This window comes from Hyla sarda, chromosome 11, assembly GCF_029499605.1.
Source record: "Hyla sarda isolate aHylSar1 chromosome 11, aHylSar1.hap1, whole genome shotgun sequence".
In the NCBI taxonomy this organism is placed as follows: Eukaryota; Metazoa; Chordata; class Amphibia; order Anura; family Hylidae; genus Hyla; species Hyla sarda.
This window is the reverse complement of record NC_079199.1, coordinates 90,572,100-90,587,623: the sequence shown is the minus strand read 5'-3', so window position 1 is coordinate 90,587,623 and position 15,524 is coordinate 90,572,100. Positions and strand designations below refer to the sequence as shown.

The 15,524-nt window shown below is 44.3% G+C and overlaps 1 protein-coding gene across 1 annotated transcript in view; it reads right to left on the bottom strand.

Moving 5' to 3' along the window:
* Positions 1–12,465: 12,465 nt before the first annotated feature.
* Positions 12,466–15,524, bottom strand: part of ZC3H6 (zinc finger CCCH-type containing 6) — a 62,207-nt gene continuing 59,148 nt past the window's right edge. Inside the window, exon 12 of the mRNA XM_056547241.1 lies at positions 12,466–14,492. Within this exon, the coding sequence (XP_056403216.1) occupies positions 13,039–14,492 (1,454 nt within the window). The 3' untranslated portion in view covers positions 12,466–13,038. The remainder of the gene's footprint in view (positions 14,493–15,524) is intronic.

Below are 15,524 nucleotides of genomic sequence, written 5' to 3'. Positions count from 1 at the left end.
CCTTTCGGATGTTGCCAAAATACAACTACCAGCATGCCTCTGCATGCTTGGAGTTGAAATTTTGCAACATCTGGAGGGCTACAGTCTAAAGACCACTACACAGTGGTCTCCAAACGTTTCTCCTCCAGTTGTTGCAAAACTACAACTCCCAACATGCCCTTCGGCTGTCTGGGCCTGATGGGAGTTGTAGTTTTGCAACAACTGGAGGCACACTGGTTGGGAAAATGTCTATTTACAAACTCAGTGTTTCCCAAACCGTGTGCCTCCAGCTGTTGCAAAACTATAACTCTCAGCATGCACTGACAGACCATGCATGTTGGGAATTGTAGTTTTGCAACAGCTGGAGAACACGGTTTGGGAAACACTGAGTTAAGTAAACTCTGTGTTTTGCAACCAGTGTGCCTCCAGCTGTTGCATAACTACAACCCCCAGCATGCACGGACAGCCAAAGTGCATGCTGAAAGTTGTAGTAGTATGCCTTCAGCTGTTGCATAACTACAAGTCCCATCATGCCCTTCCGCTGTCACTGCATGCTAAGAGTTGTAGTTTTAGCAACAGCTGGAGGTACACTGGTTGCAAAACACTAAGTTTGTTCCCTAACTCACGGTTTCGCAACCAGTTTGCCCCCAGCTGTTGCAAACGACAACTCCCAGCATGCACTGATAGACCGTATATGCTGGGAGTTGTAGTTTTGCAACAGCTGGAGGTACACTGGTTGCAAAACACTAAGTTTGTTACCTAACTCACGGTTTCGCAACCAGTGTGCTCCCAGCTGTTGCAAAGACAACTCCCAGCTGTTGCAAAGACAACTCCCAGCATGCACTGATAGACCATACATGCTGGGAGTTGTAGTTTTGCAACAGCTGGAGGCACACTGGTTGCAAGAACATCTGGTTTTATCCAAGACACAAAAGTACTGCTAGGGGCTGTTTCCCATTTAAAATGGCATGAAAAATGTATGTGTGTGTCATGTGACATAGTGTCTTTGTACATTTGTATCCTGCATAATCTTAGCTGTCCAGGCAATCAAATATCATCTTGAACATTACAGTAATTATTACTCTGATTTACAAGGGTATATACTGGATGTATTGATTTTTCTGTTTTCAACACAACTATTTTACATTTAATGGTTCCTACTAGAGAAGAGCGAAGTTACAGTGATTCGATTCATCATGAGCTTCTCGGCTCGGCAGTTGCTGACTTTATCCTGCATAAAGCTTTCAGGTGCTCCGGTGGCTGGAGACTCTCCTAGGACTGTATCCACCTTTTCAAGGCCACTGGAGCACCTGAAAGCTGAACTAATTTATGCAGGATAAAGTCAGAAACTGCCGAGCCGAGAAGTTTGTGACGAATCGAATCACTGTAACTTCGCTTTTCTCTAGTTCCTACTATGTTCAGATCTCAGGTTGCTCGATGAGGGCGAAATTTTGGCCATCCCTGGTGAATCTTTACATGGCCTTCTGGGAGGAGAATCGTCTATATGCCGCCAGTAATTTAATTCAACAACATATTTTATGGTACGGCCGTTATATAGACGATCTCCTTCTAGTATGGCAGGGGCCCCAAGATGACGTCGTCCCTTTTATTGATTTTCTTAACGATAATGATTTAAACTTACAGTTTACCTACCACACCACAGCAGGTCAAATTGATTTTTTGGATCGGACACTCACAGGTAATGTCACGACTGGCAAAATGGACATGAAGCTATACCGTAAACCGACGGCTGCAATAACATTCTACACACACATAGCGGTCATCCAAGTCACACAACCAAAAATCTCCCCATGGGGGAGTTTATTAGAGCAAAAAGAGCTTGTTCTGATCATATGTCATACGCGCTAGCAAGTTGTGAGATAACTATTCGTCTATCACAGAGAGGTTACACCTATGGTGTGCTAAAAAGAGCAAAACCCCATAGCGGATTCTAAAACTCGAGAACAATATTTAACCAAAAGAATTAACCTACAGCATACCACGACGGAAAAATGCCTCACTTTTTCACCACTGTACAGTGTCAATTTTAACCAGATACGGATATTCTTGTCAGACATTCTGTTTTACACCACGACTCCATCCTTGCTCAAATTCTCCATTCAGCTTTCTAGTGTGTAGCCAAAAGGGCCAAACCTCTGGGCAATCTATTATCACCCGATGATTTTTCTTCCCATGAAGCAACTGAAACGTGGCTTGGTACTAAGGGATGTTATAGATGTGGGGGAGCCCGTTGCAATCTTTGCAGACACATTAAAACCTCTAATATCTTCACATGAGCTGAAATGGGACACACCTACCCCATAAAAACCCTCATTAAAGGGGTACTCCGGTGAAATTTTTTTTTTTTTAAATCAACTGGTGCCAGAAAGTTAAACAGATTTGTAAATTATACAATGCAAAGAGGTAGCGTGCACTCACCGCGGTTAAACAGCTGCAGGCCCAAGGTCCGGGATCACCACGGCATAGACAAAGACGGTAAGGGGCGCTCAGAGGCGCCTCTGAGCGCCCCTTACCGTCTTTGTCTATGCCGTGGTGATCCCGGACCTTGGGCCTGCAGCTGTTTACCCGCGGTGAGTGCACGCTTCCTCTTTGCATTGTATTGTTTGATACTTTATCTAGTGTGTGCACCCCGCAGGTGCTGCGTTGTTACTTATCGGGTCCGGAGGCTGACAGTGTACACCAGCGGTATGGTATATCTGCATGTTTAGCTGCACGGTGTGCTCTCTCCCCTTCTAGTGGCTTAAGATTTGTAAATTACTTCTTAAAAAATCTTAATCCTTCCAGTACTTATTAGCTGCTGAATACTACAGCGGAAATTCTTTTCTTTTTGGAACACAGTGCTCTCTGCTGACATCTCTGTCCATTTTATGAACTGTCCAGAACAGCATATGTTTGCTATGGGGATTTCCTTTTACCCTGGACAGTTCCTAAAAATGGACAGAGATGTCAGCAGAGAGCACTGTGCTCGTGATTCAGCAGACAGCTCTGTGTTTCAAACGGAAACGAATTTCCACTGTATTATTTAGCCGCTAATAAGTACAGGAAGGATTAAGATTTTTTAATAGAAGTAATTTACAAATCTGTTTAACTTTCTGGCACCAGTTGATTTAAAAAATTAAAAAAGGTTTTCACCGGAGTACCCCTTTAACTGTGAATCCTCCCACACTGTATACTGCGCTATGTGCACAGTTTGCAACACACTCTCCCCCAATATGTGGGATGTACAGCAAGAAAACAAACACAGAATAGCAGAACACATGAGGGATAGCAGAGATACATCCAACCATTCCATTTTAGGTCTATCTAAGCACATCAATGAAACCCATTCAGGTTCTTGTGACAGTATCATCATCCAGGGAATTGAAAAGGTTAATCACCCCAGACGAGGAGGTGACTGGTCACACGCCCTGTACACCAGGGAAGCTTTCTGGATCTTAAATCTAGAAACTAGAGCACAACAAGGTCTGAATTACTGCAACAATCTTATGTTTTTTATTAACGAAAATGTATTATATTTACAGATCTTAATGTAAGATCTGTGGTATTGTATCCACCTCACAGTAGGTGAAATACTTAAAGGGGTACTCCGGTGCTTAGACATCTTATCCCCTATCCAAAGGATAGGGGATAAGATGCCTGATCGCAGGAGTCCCACCGCTGGGGACCCCCGTGATCTTGCACGCGGCACCCCGTTTGTAATCAGTCCCCGGAGCGTGTTCGCTCCGGGACTGATTACCGGCGACTACAGGGTGGCGGCGTGTGACGTCACGCCCCCGTGTGATGTCACGCTCTGCCCCTCAATGTAAGCCTACGGGAGGGGGCGTGATAGCTGTCACGCCCCCTCCCGTAGGCTTGCATTGAGGGGCAGAGCATGACATCACACGGGGGCGGTGGCGTGACGTCACACGCCGCCCGCCCTATAGTTGCCGGTAATCAGTCCCGGAGCGAACACGCTCCGGGGACTGATTACAAACAGGGTGCCGCATGCAAGATCATGGGGGTCCCCAGCTGCGGGACGCCCTCGATCAGGCATCTTATCCCCTATCCTTTGGATAGGGGATAAGATGTCTAAGCATCGGAGAACCCCTTTAATGACTCTTCCCAGCAAGAATGATAAATAATAAAGGGGAATAAAACCATAGGAAGTGCTAAAACATAACTTTTACTGGTATTAGGTTAACTCGGATATCAATTGTACCAATCTATATATATAGCCCAACGCGTTTCTGCTGCATAAAGCAGCTTCCTCAGGGGAAACAGTTATATATAGAGGTACAGTTAATTATAACCTTAGTCCTTGGTCTGATGCGTCAGACCACAGAGTACAGGAATCCAACAATGAAAAGGGTCCAGCTATTGCTGTTTATATATGCATAGTGTAGTATTTTGAACATACATAGATTGACACTGAAAGTCCAACCATCAGGTCAGGTCTATCTATGAGTGTCCATAATACTACACTATGCATATATAAACAGCAATAACTGGACCCTTTTCATTGTTGGATTCCTGTACTTTGTGGTCTGACACATCAGACCAAGGACTAAGGTTATAATCAACTGTACCTCTATAACTGTTTCTCCTGAGGAAGCTGCTTTATGCAGCAGAAACACGTTGGGCTATATACATATATTGGTACATTTGATATCACAGCTTAATTAAATTTTACTGGGTCACTATATAGGTGTATTTTAACCTAAAACTAGTAAAAGTTATGTTTTAGAGCACTTCCTATGAGTTTATTCCACTTTATTATTTATATATTTACAGATCTCCCGTATAATGTAATGTTGTGTATTTGCATATTCCTGACGGGTCTATTTCAAAGCCCTAAATTTACTGTTTATATCCACAACTTTTCATTCATACACTTATAGATCTTCTGTAGCATCATATTCTGTTCATATGCCTTTCTTCTTCCGCACCACATATACTGTATATACATCCTTTAGCCACATGTGTTTTGCTGCAGATATATTTTAATGATTTATATCATTTTCTGAAATGTGACGTGTTCTGTGCAGCCGGACTCCACAAACCTTTCCTCTGTTATATCAATACAGTTCTCCTTCCCTCCCCATATGTGTATATTTACCGCTCTATTTAGAAACTTTATCCATGTATTTACAAACAGGAATTATATGGGCAGGAGAGCAGTTCAATCTGAGTTACAGGTGTGGTTACCTTGACTACAGGACGCTTTCAACGGGAAATACGCTGTGGGTTTTTTAAAGGAAATAGGTATGTGTGAACATACCCTTTGCAACGAGTTCAATGTTCTCCCGGAATTTTGCGAGGGGATTTTCCGGGTGGAAAGACTGCCTCAAAAACTCTGCAGTTTGCATTTCTGTAGCATAATTCCATTGCCAGCAATGGGACTCCGGGCTGCACCGGAATTTCCAAATGAAATTCCACTCGGAAATTCCGTAGTGTGAACCCGGCCTTAGTGTTCCTTGTACAGTAACCCCCCCGACATGCGATGGCCCCGACATATGATCAAATCGACATATGATGGCCTCTCAGAGGACATCGCATGTCGATGTCAGCATCGACATACGATGCTTTTATATGTCGGGGCCATCGCAATAACTGCTATCCGACAGCGCAAAATGCTTAAGCTGCTGTCGCATAGCAGTGTAATGTGCCCCAGCAGGTTCACTTACCTACCCCCGACTTCGCGATCCTCCGCTGTTTTCTGCATCTTCTCCAGGGTCCGGGCCTCGCTTTCCGGCGACGTTATTACGTCGCTGCACACGCCGTCCCGGCGCCGCAAAATAATAACGTCACCAGAAAGCGAGGCCTGGACACCGGAGAAGATGCGGAAATAGCCGGAGGATCCCGAAGAAAACGCCGGAGCAGCGAGACAGCATCGGGAGCGGTGAGGACGCGGTCCGGAGCGGCGGGGACAGGTGAGTAGAACTTCCTATACTTTACATTGCACGAATCTCTCAACATACGATGGATTCGACAAACGATGGGTCGTTTGGAACGAATTACCATGGTATGTTGAGGTACCACTGTATAACTGTATCATGTTCTGCCTTCTTAGGTGCATAACAGTGTAACAGGTTGAAGTATATGGTGAATACAGCAGGCTTTGAAATCCTTTAAAGGGATACTTCACTGCCCCAGCATTCGAAACATTTTGTTCCCAAAACTGAGTGCGGGGGTCTTGATGTCAAGGGCCACGCCCCTTGTGACATCACACCCCCTCAATGTAAGTCTATGGGAGGGGGCGTGGCGAATGCCACGCCCCCTCCTAAAGACTTGCATTGAGGGGGAGTTGTGTGACATCATAAGGGGCGTGGCTGTGACCTCACAACCCCAGCAGCCCACACTTAGTGTTCCAAACGCTGGGGCAGCAGGGTATCCCTTTAAATATTTAGAAAAGCAAAATGAACCAAGAGCAAAGGATCCTTTAAATGTATCAACACTTTATGAGCATAAATTCCGTGCACAGGTGAAAAGAAGCACATACAAAATAATAGTACGACATATATTTCCAATAATGGTTTTTTACAAGCAGTAAACCATAAAATAAAAAAATAATCCCAAAGCTGTGCTCTAAAACAGGGAAGTGTTGCAGCTTAAATATTCGGTTAAAACATCAGATTATGTAAGTACTGAAAATACACAAAAATATGCAAGTACAAAATGCCATGCTAAATTTATCATCATCTATACAATACACGTTAATGACGGCAAAAAAAGAAATGTGTTCATTATGTATAAAAAATAATAATAATAATAATCCGGGCATATTTCCTCCTCATAATCACAAGATTCTAGAACTTTCTGTTCACTTTACAGCTATATCATAAAATTGCTTAAAACGTCATTCACCTATGAGAATAAGTGAGCATGATTTTATATAGGACTGGTGGCGACGCTCCATCTCTTCGGCCATTTTAACGGACGCGGTAGGGATTTGCATTCTGGGTGTTTTCCTAATATTTAGGTAAAGGAGTGGGTTACAGCAGCAGGGGTCAGGTACATGAATGAACCCCCACTCTCTCCATTCATTCAGCAGATACAGCTATGACATCTCTAGGGGACACGGGAAACTTTTTTTTGCTTTTTTTTCTGCTTCCGCTCTCCTGTTACCTCAACAAAATTATTTTTTTTTAATCAGGAAAATCACTCAAAATCAAATTCTCTAATATTAAAGTGGCTAAAAATGTAGAGTTTATCTTAAAGTGTTCTTCCTTGTAGTTTTGCTTTACTACATATTGTCCATACACTGTACATTCTGCCTTCCATACATAGCACTGTAAACCCGGACGACTGCCGGGCTTGAAGGAAAAGGACACTTACACATCAGCCATTAGGATACAGTCAATGAAGTAACCACTAGGGGGAGCTGAACAGATTGTGTCACTTTTAAACCTGCTTGCTACATATAACACATATAGAAGAGGGAGGTGTTACAGGAGATCTCCAGCAAAAAATAACCAGAGGATAGGGGATAAGTTGCCGATTGTGGGGGTTCAACCACCAGGGCCACCTGCAATCACCTCAAAAGGGACCTGGCCTATCAGTGAGGAGCGCGTGGTGCCACCGGCATGCGCTCCATTCATTTCTATGGGAGCGCCGAAAAGACCAGAGTACAGCTCTCGGGCATCGTCGGCGCTCCCATAGGAATGAGCGGAGCGTGTGTCGTATACCAGTAGATGACACGTGTTCCTCACTGAGAGCGCCAGGGTCCCGTCCTGGTGATTGTGTGGGGCCCCAGCGGTCGGGTCACCCCCCCCCCCCAAATCAGCTACTGATCCTGTGGATAGGGAATAAGTACATTTTCGTCAGGCTACTCCTAAAGGAGAACTCCGGAATAGGAAAATTATCGTCCATACTGCTGGCAGTAAAAAAATAAACAGGTACATACCTTCCGTCGCTCCCCCGGTGCCTCCGGTAACCCGCTCCGGCCTCTGCCGTGATCCTCTTCCTGGTTGCCAGTGGTCGGCGAGTCATACTGCACTCAGCCACTCACCGGCTGCAGCGAAGTCCTGACTCGTCTGGCTGGAAGAGGATCGCGGCAGAGGCCGGAGCCGGTTACCAGAGGAGCGAAGGAAGGTATGTAGCTGTTTGTTTTTTTTTACTGCCGGCAGTATGGACGATAATTTTCCTTTTCCGGAGTTCTCCTTTAAGGTGAAACTACAGATGCCATCAGCTGCATTTGGCCAAAATGCAGCATCGCTTCCAGTAAACTCATGGAGGGATTTGCGATCACATTTTGGCTGCAAGAGGCTCGTGTGGTTTCACCGTTCGGTCTTCTGGTAGAAAACAGCCATGAATTTGCATTGTCAGGTTTAAGACTTGTGTGTGAATGTTTCAGGAACTTAAACTTTTTTCCAAGGAGTCCCCTTTTTTGAGTTTAAAGGGGCACTCCACTGGAAAACATTATTTTTTTTTTTAAATCAACTGGTGCGAGAAAGGTAAACAGATTTGTAAATGACTTCTATTTAAATATCTTAATCCTTACAGTACTTATCAGCTGCTGTATGCTACACAGGAAGTTATTTTCTTATTACATTTCCATTCTGTCTGACCAGTGCTCTCTGATGACACCTCTGTCCATTTTAGGAACTAAAATACTATACTATAGTACTATCCTGCTCTAGACAGTTCCTGACATGAACAGAGGTGTCAGCAGAGAGCACTGTGGTCAGATGGAAAGGAAATTCAAAAAGAAAATAACTTCCTGTGGATCATAAAGCAGCTAATAAGTACTGGAAGGATTAAGATTTTTTTTTAATAGAAGTAATTTACAAATCAGCTTAACTTTCTGGCACCAGTTGATTTAAAAAATAATAAAATGTTTTCCAGTGGAGTATACCTTTAAGGGCCTGTGCACACATACAGTATCTTGTGCATATTTCATGTGGAGGATTTGAAGCTGCAGATTTCAATTTAAACTAAATGACTCAACACAGCTTCAAATCCTGCGTATCGAATATACGCAGGATGCTGTATGTGTGAATACACCCATAAGAGACAACATCTCCCAAAACTTATTTCCCTACTTATTATATTTTATTTTACACAAAATTGTATAAATTGGTGTAAAATTTTAATGTTTCCGTACTGATTTTTGTCTGTAATCCGTAAAAAAAAAAAAAAGCCAAATTTGCTGTTGCGTTTCATGGATTTTCATCTATAATTACTGATAAAGTGTCTGCAAAAAAATTTTGGCCTGTTTTTTTGCGGCTATTGGCCCTCATTTACTATTGCAAACCCGACATGTTTTGTCGGGTTGTGCGCCAGACTCTGTCACATTGCGCCAGATTCTGTCAAGATTTTGTACCAGAAATGAAAAAACCCCCGACTAACTCTCCATTTTGCTTAGAAAAGGGGGCGTGGCTGCCGGGAAACGGGGGCGTGGTCTCCAAAAGAGGGGCGTGGTCTCAACATTTTCACAAAAAACCAACATATTTACTAAGGTTTCCACAGAAAATGTGGTAGATTTGAGCTGAGGAAAACCAGACAGATCAGAACATGTGAAAAAAAAGCAAAGTGTAGGGAAAGTGGAAAATGTAACGAAGCCTTAGTAAATACCGTGGAAAATAAATTGTAGGGAATTAAAACCCACAAACAAACCTACACAACACTCTTAGTAAATCAGGGCCAATGTATCAACAGCTACATACTAAAATCAGTGCATGAAATGCACCAAAGAATTTTCCAATGCGTGAACCCGGCCTTAGTGCATAGTCTAGTGTTTCCCAACCAGCGTGCCTCCAGCTGTTGCAAAACTACAACTCCCAGCGTTTTTTGTCTTGTCCACAGTGCTCTGTGTTAACACCTGCTGCCCTTGTCAGGAACTGTATAGAGAAGGAGAAAATCCCCATGGCAAACCTCTCCTGCTCCGGACAGTTTCTGATACGGACAGAGGTGTCAGCAAAGAGCAATGTGGACAAGACAAAAAAATAAAAAAAGATTAAGAAAAGAATTTCCTCTGTAGCATACAGCTGCTAAAAAGTACTGGAAGGGTAAAGATTTTTTAATTGAAGTCATTTACAAATCTGTTTAGGTTTCTGGCACCAGTTGATTTAAAAAAAAAATGTTTTCCACTGGAGTACCCCTTTAAGGAGGAAATACCTAAAAAAAATCGGCAGCAGGACTACAGTGTCATTTGAAAAAAAATGTAAGATGTCAAAAGTTGGGATCGCATCGGGTCCCAGACCTGAGACAATGGCCCTCATTTACTATTGCAAACCCGACATGTTTTGTCAGGTTGTGCGCCAGATTCTGTTGCATTGCGCCAGAATTGAAAAAACCCTGACTAACTCTCCATTTTGCTAAGAAAACCCGAAAAAGGGGCGTGGTCGGTGGGGAAAGGGGGAGTTGTCTTTAAAAGGGGGTGTGTTTCCGACATTTAAAAAAAAAAAAAAAAACAACATATTTACTAAGGTTTCCACATAAAATGTGGTGGATTTGAGCTGAGGAAAACCCGACAGATCAGAGCATGTGCAAAAAAAAGCAAAGTGTAGGGAAAGTGGAAAATGTAGGGAAACCTTAGTAAATACCGTGGAAAATAAATTGTAGGGAATTAAAACCCACAAAGAAACCTACACAACACTCTTAGTAAATCAGGGCCGATCTGCGATCCCAAGTTTCAGCCAGGTCAAGTGTGTGGCAGCGTGGGCCTCATTCATCGGCTGTCACTAAAACCTCATTCACTCACTATAGACAGCAATGCAGTGACAGAGTCAGACAGCCGGAGAGTGGAGTTCACTCCAGATTATAACTCGCGATCGCAGATTGTCTCAGAACCGGGACCTGGTGTGATGGCGAGTTATAAATCGGTAGTCTCAGGACTAAGACTATGTGCGATCTGAACTTTTTAACATGTCCAAACAGTTTCCCAACGACAATGACGTTGAGTAAATTCCACCATTTGTGTTTTACCTCCTTACTAGTTTTAAGATCTCTTCTTCCTGCCAGTGAATGGAAAGAGAGTGAAAATCGGTCCTGATCACGTCTGTCCCAGTCAGGACCACAAACAAGCTGTGGACGTGATCAAGACCGGTTCATAACCTCTGGGCTATAAACATTCCATGACAGCAAACAAGGAGAAGGAAAAGCATGGTAAAAGTTTGCAAAAAATTCCATCATACACTGAACAAACTCCCTTAAAGGGGTATTCCAGGAAAATTTATATATATATATATATATATATATATATATATATATATCTATATATATATCTACTGGCTCCAGAAAGTTAAAAAGATTTGTAAATTACTTCTATTAAAAAAAAAATATTAATCCTTCCAATAATTATCAGCTGTATAAGTTGAGTAGTTCTTGTGTGTCTGGCAACAGTGCTCTCTGCTGACATCTCTGCTTGTCTTGGGAACTGCACAGAGTAGAAGAAGTTTGCTATGGGGATTTGCTTCTACTCTGGACAGTTCCCGAGACAGGTGTCATCAGAGAGCACTTAGACAGAAAAGAACAACTCAACTTCAGCAGCTCATGAGTACTGAAAGGATTAAGATTTTTTTTATTAGAAGTAATTTACAAATCTGTAGCCAGTTGATGTTGAGATATATATATATATATATATATATATATATATATATATATATATATATACATACACAGACAAAGCAAATATGATGCAGCACTCCACAAGTAGCAAAGAAGGTGGTTTTTATTCCATCATGTGCATAGACAACGTTTTACCAGTCTCACACTGGCTTTTTCAGTGTGAGACTGGTAAAACGTTGTCTTTGCACATGATGGAATAAAAACCACCTTCTTTGCTACTTGTGGAGTGCTACATCATATTTGCTTTGTCTGGATTAAAGGGGTAGTCCAGTGGTGAAAAACTTATCCCCTATCCTAAGGATAGGGGATAAGTTTGAGATCGCGGGGGGTCCGACCGCTGGGGGCCCCCGCGATCTCTCTGTACAGGGCACCGGCTCTCCGCCGAGATAGCGGGTGTCGACCCCCGCACGAGGCGGCGGCCGACACGCCCCCTCAATACATCTCAAAGGCAGAGCCGGAGATTGCCGAAGGCAGCGCTTCGGCTCTGCCATAGAGTTGTATGGAGGGGGCGTGTCGGCCGCCGCTTCGTGCGGAGGTCGACGCGCCCCCTTCCCGCGGGCTGTCGGGGCTCCGTACAGGAGATCGCGGGGGGCTCCAGGGGTCGGACCCCCCGCGATCTGCAACTTATCCCCTATCCTTAAGATAGGGGATAAGTTGTAAACCACTGAGTCACCACTGGACTACTCCTTTAAGGAACCGGCGGACCCAAGTTCCAGATATGCGGGCACCCCGAATTTCTTCTTTACTCTGGATATTGGTTGTGCCGTTTTTATGTGCTTTGTATATATATATATATATAACTTTTTTTTTTCCTGGAATACCCCCTTTAAGTTCTGTGTAATCTCTACACCAGTGTTTCCCAACCGGGGTGCTTCCAACTGTTGCAAAACTACAACTCCCAGCATGCCCGGACAGCCTTCGGCTGTCAGGGCATGCTGGGAGTTGTAGTTTTGCAACAGCTGGAGGCACCCTGGTTGGAAAACAATGCTCTACACAGATGCATTGACTCTCTGTATGTAGTAAAGCAAAGTAAACCTTCCCGACAGCAATAAAATATCATTTACACAGAAATGGAGCCTCACATACCTCCCCAGGCTTGTACAGTTATATATATATATATATGGTCAATAGATTTCCATACGCCATGACATCTAATTTACACTGTATTGCTCAATACCACGCAGTGATACGATAGTGCTGTGAGTCCATGAGCAGAGCACATACCGTATACATGTATCCTCTTCACATTATGTTCTATTTACAATGAAAGTGCTTTATGGTAGCCTATGATATCACTTTCTCTATCAAATGATTGACTAAAAAAAAATAATAATACAATACCACAGAGAACGCAGTCAGCATAGCCGTAATCTACACTGGGAGCAGCAGGAGGTATGTGGTTTACTGTACAAATAAATAAGGGAAGAAGCCAGATATAGGAAAGAAAATACAAAATGGTTCCTGGGAGAAACGGGGGGGGAAGGGGTGTCGCTAACAGAATGGAGAAGCCGTGGGGTCAAAGGTCTTGAAAACTTCTTTCAGAGGCTTGTCATCACCTTCCCCCTCGGCGTTAGTGTCTTGGGCTTGGCTAACAGGAGCGGCTGGTTTGTTCTGCCTTGGATCACTGTACTGAGGCCTTATGAGTCCGGCCAAAGCAGAAACGGGGAGGTTGTGAACTGCTGGTGGTGGGGGGCACGCCTGCGCTGTAGCGGTTTTATTTGTTGCGTCCATTTTGTCATCAGGACAGTCAGTTTTGTCCTCAGGGTCGTCCTCACTTTTAACACTCGGTCCTCCGCTGGGTTGCTGCACCTCCTGCGTTTCTTCAGGCTCACTTTTGGGCGGCTTGCCCGCATCGACGGTCTTTTTCTCATGGTCTCCGTTTTCGCCTACAGGAAGTGGGACGCTCTCTGCGGAGGTTGTGGCACTGTCTCGTTGGCTGTACAGAATGATGTTTTTCAGTATAGACGCAGGACTACTCAATCTACTAGCAGAAGGGGACACCTTTGGAGCGTAGGACGACAAGATGTCTTGGGCAGGTTTAACGGATGTTGGCGGTGATCCTATAGATGATCTTGCTGCCAAGCGGGGATCGACTTTCGGCTCTTTTGCGGCGCCGTGTTGGCTATCAGAGCTGAGTGATCGGTGCAGTCTGGACTGGAGGCTTTTTTGCAGACGAGGATCGTTCATTTTGTTAATAGTCACATGTAAATCTGCTGGTTCCACATAGCTGCCTTTAGCTGAAATGCTCGCTTGTTTCGCTTTCTGTTCCAGTCTGGGGTCCACCCTTTCCAGTCTTGGGTCAGACTGATGCACCTCCGTGACCAGGGACTTGGGTTTGTTAAGCCTCTGGTCAGCAATAAGTGGAGGTAACGGCAAATTTATGGATGAAACAGGGTCTGGTTTTGGAGGGGGAACTGGAAGTAGATCCTCTGGGGCCCAGACAACAAGTTTCGCAAAGTTAGGTTTGGAGAGTACAATATCCATTTTAATGTGGCTAAACTGCCTGAGCTTACAACGTGGGTCCCGTAAACTTACACCTGGTAACGTGTCTAACGGTATGAAGGCGGTTTTCTCTCTCAGCTCCCTTTCTGCATCTTCATCCTCATCATCCATCCCTTTCTGCTTGACATTACCTCCAGAGTGGGGGAGGTGAGTTACAGGAGAGGCCTCAGGCTTTACCTTCCTAGGGTCACGTGCAATCCTTGGGTCAGATGTGGCACTCTCAGTGTGATGTCCAGGACTTTGGTTAAGTCTAAGTCTAGGATCAAATGGCGGACCAGGAGCAGCTCGGTCTTTTGCCAATCTTGGGTCACAACTTTGAGGGGCCGCCTGCTGATCTGCAGAGTTACTTCTAGCCAGCTTGGTTTGGTTTCTTAGTGTTTTTAAGATGGAACTAACGCCGCTACCATCCTCTTCTTCACTGCTATACCAGTTCGCAAATTCATCTGAGAAAGAAAAAAATATATATTTATGGGTAACCTTTATACCAATGACTTCATGGGGAGAAAAAAGGTGACAAACAGAGAAAGAAAATAAATTACAATTGCTCAGGATGGCCCTGTAGTCTGAATTGTACATTAGTTTTAGACCGGCCGCAGACAGCGGGGGACAGGCGGCGGAGAGGACCAGGTGGCATCGGCGGAGACAGGCAGCAGTGAAGATCTGGTAAGTTATCTTCACTGCTGCCTTGTAGTTTCACAACTACAACTCCCAGCATGCCCAGACAGTCAAAGCTGTCTGGGCATGCTGGGAGTTGTAGTTTTGCAACATCTGGAGGGCTACAGTTTGGACACCACTGTATAGTGATCTCCAAACTGTGCACTTCCAGATATTTCAAAACTACAACTCCCAGCATGCCGAGACTGTCCGGGCATGCTGGGAGTTGTAGTTCGGCAACATCTGAAGGGCAATATGTTGCAGAACTACAATACTCAGCATGCCTGGACTGTTTGGGCATACTGAGTATTGTAGTTCTGCAACATATTGCCCTTCAGATGTTGCCGAACTACGACCCCCAGCATGCCTGGACAGTCTCGGCATGCTGGATGTTGTAGTTTTGCAATATCTGGAAGTGCACAGTTTGGAGACCACTTTACAGTGGTGTCCAAACTGTAGCCCTCCAGATATTGCAAAACTACAACTCCCAGCATGCCCAGACAGTCCAGCCATGGTAAGCATTGTAGTTTGGCAACATCTGAAGGCCAAGATGTTGTAGAACTACAACTCCCAGCATGCCTGGGCAGTCTAGGCATGCTTGGAGTTAAACTGGTGGCACACGAGTTGGAAAACACTGTCTATTTTCTAACTCAGTGTTTCCCAACCCATGTGCCTCCTGCTGTTGCAAAACTACAACTCCCAGCACGCACGGTCTGTCAGTGCATGGTGGGAGTTGTAGTTTTGTAACAGCTGAAGGTTTGACCTCCCCTGCCTGTATGAATGTACCATAAAAACACTACACTACACTACATTAAATAAAG